Source organism: Oncorhynchus clarkii, unplaced genomic scaffold, assembly GCF_045791955.1.
Source record: "Oncorhynchus clarkii lewisi isolate Uvic-CL-2024 unplaced genomic scaffold, UVic_Ocla_1.0 unplaced_contig_7566_pilon_pilon, whole genome shotgun sequence".
NCBI classification, from domain to species: Eukaryota; Metazoa; Chordata; class Actinopteri; order Salmoniformes; family Salmonidae; genus Oncorhynchus; species Oncorhynchus clarkii.
In genome coordinates this window covers 18,419-20,791 of record NW_027258519.1, presented here as the reverse complement: position 1 = coordinate 20,791, position 2,373 = coordinate 18,419, and the positions used below count along the sequence as shown (strand labels likewise).

The 2,373-nt window shown below is 40.6% G+C and overlaps 1 protein-coding gene across 1 annotated transcript; it reads right to left on the bottom strand.

The window, feature by feature from the left end:
* Positions 1-382: 382 nt before the first annotated feature.
* Positions 383-1,593, bottom strand: LOC139397166 (enkurin-like; the record flags this gene model as incomplete). The annotated part of the gene is made up of 4 exons (XM_071144039.1): positions 1,464-1,593; positions 1,035-1,180; positions 716-948; positions 383-529 (listed from the first exon to the last, which is right to left on the bottom strand). Coding segments are annotated over exons 1-4 (606 nt in total), but the record flags the coding sequence as incomplete, so codon positions are not given.
* Positions 1,594-2,373: the final 780 nt, after the last annotated feature.

Below are 2,373 nucleotides of genomic sequence, written 5' to 3'. Positions count from 1 at the left end.
TGGGGGTGTGAGTAGGTGGGTCTGGGCAGGGGTGATGTTGTGGATGTTTGTATGCTTCTGTATGTTGTCGTTTGTATGTGTATGTTTCGTAATTATTATTATTTTTTATCATAAATAAAATATATATTTGTTTAAATAATCGTAATGCCCATCCGTGTTCCAAAAATTAACAGACACAAATCTTACCCCTCTCACACCCTTCATTCAATTTGAATGTATGCTAGTGCTTTGTAAGCCTATTTATCATTTGATACATTGTTCAAATATTGAATCTTATCTAAATGACTAATCAACTAAAACACATACATGAATGTAATGAAACTTTATGAATAATTCTAGGTCAGATTCTATTGGCTTGGTTCTAAGGACCTAAGTGGTTTACCTGTAGGATGTTGTTTCGCTCATCCTCAGAGAGCTGTTTCATGGTGCCCTGTCTCATGTGTTCCTTGACAAAGCTGTCATACTCATCCTGAGCCCTCCTCACCTCCTCAGTGCGATGCTGCAAGTACTCAGGGGTCTTCCCAAAGTCCTAGAGAGGGGATGGGAAAATAGTTATGTTGGGCTCCTCTTCAGTTCAGTTCAAATAGGTTGAGTGTCTTTGTGCAATAAGCATATAAGTATCTTTCTTTGAATAGCAATCAAAATCTTGGACAAATCACTACCTGCTTGACAGACAAAGAAAAAACACTATTTGCATATGTAATGATAAGTTCACCTTTTTCTTGATGTACTTTGGGAGTAGTCCTGAATTTTCCAGGAGCTGTTTGTCTCCAGTTTTAGTGTCGGCATAGATAGGCTGTGGCTTTTTTGGCACTGCCATGATGTTCTCAAAGGCGTTTGTCTTTACAAAGTCCTTTTTGGTGTGAATGCCCATAAGTGGGTTGTCTGCTTTGGCAGGTATTTGTGGTTTTTTGAAAGTCTCATCATCCAAATATGAAAATGGTTGCTCTAAGGGTATAACAACATAGACACAGAGTTAGGAAATGACCTCCAAACAAAGTGATATTGAGATGTAATCTCATCCTATTGCTTACTTTCAGGAAGTTTGGGTTCCTTGGAGTGCTTGAGCAGATATTTCTCTGGAGAGGGCAAGTCTACTTTTACTTGTCCCATAGTCTTGTTGGTAGGCTTATTCAGCATTTTCTCATGCTTAACTTGTGCCCTAAACTTTGACATATACCTTGACAATGGAATAAAAAAGACAAGATTGATAGATTATTACAGGACATGGCATGAGTCAGAAGAATGTGCAGTCTTTTTCACTGTGCAGGTTGTGGCAACAAAGTATCTCTATACATTCCCAATACACAGAAACATAGGCTACATAAATATATGTGGCTAGCTGGGTACAGTAAAAATGCCATCGGCTGTGTACGGTGCAAATAAGTTTAGCTAGCTACAATGTAGCCTACATACAGTTACATTGTTAGCTAGCTACGTTTGCTAGCTATAGGCAGTCATACCTTGGTGGTTTCTCTATTTTAACCTCCTCCCTTGGAATAAGGTTGTAAATACTTTCTGTTGGATACATAGTGGTCGACATATTTCTGGAATATGCACTTTTTTTCTGAGAAGCAAATAATAGCTAGCTAGTCACCTCTAGCCGGCTCTACATTCAAATGTCTGGAATGTTTTGTTTGACAAGTTCCCTGGGCAACTGTCACGGTTTGATTGCGACATCAGCATCAACGTGTTTCAATCTAAGGGAGCGTTTGTAAATTCGCTCTGGCTGTCTACTCCGATGTCAGAGCACTCCCGTCTGAGCGTGGCAGAGCGCAGGATAACTGACCATCAACATGCTTTGAATATGGCCGGTGTCATTAAACGTCGGGGAAAAAAGCGTAATTAAATTGTTGCCAGAAGCACAGTTACAGTCACCAACGCTCTGGATAACATGAAAACCCCCTAACCAGCTCTGCTGGGCGAGTAAAATGGTCAGACTGAGGTGTTCTCTCATGTTTTTCTGGAAGTTACTAGCAAGCTAGCTAACTTTAGCCAGTCGTGCTTGACTGCCGTTGTGAGCCTAGAACGCTCGGTTCAACCCTACTCCCCTGCCAGAGCGTCCATTGTGCGCTCTGAACTCAGAGCGAAACGCTCTGAATTTACGAACGCCTAGAGCGCACTCTGAGCGCCCTGCTGCTACATTGTAATGCCCCTGAAATGGCGAATAGAAGACAGTATTACTACCACAGTGTAATATCTTTGTTTCTTTCATCCATATATAGGCCTTGTTACTGATTGATTACTACATTGTATCTTCATTTAATAAGTTTAATAGGATGGTGCATCGAAAATAGAAACAAGTGGCCTGTCTAATCGTAGAGCAATTTGTCTGTTTTGTTTTGCCTTATTTTACATGTAGTACGGTAAGCG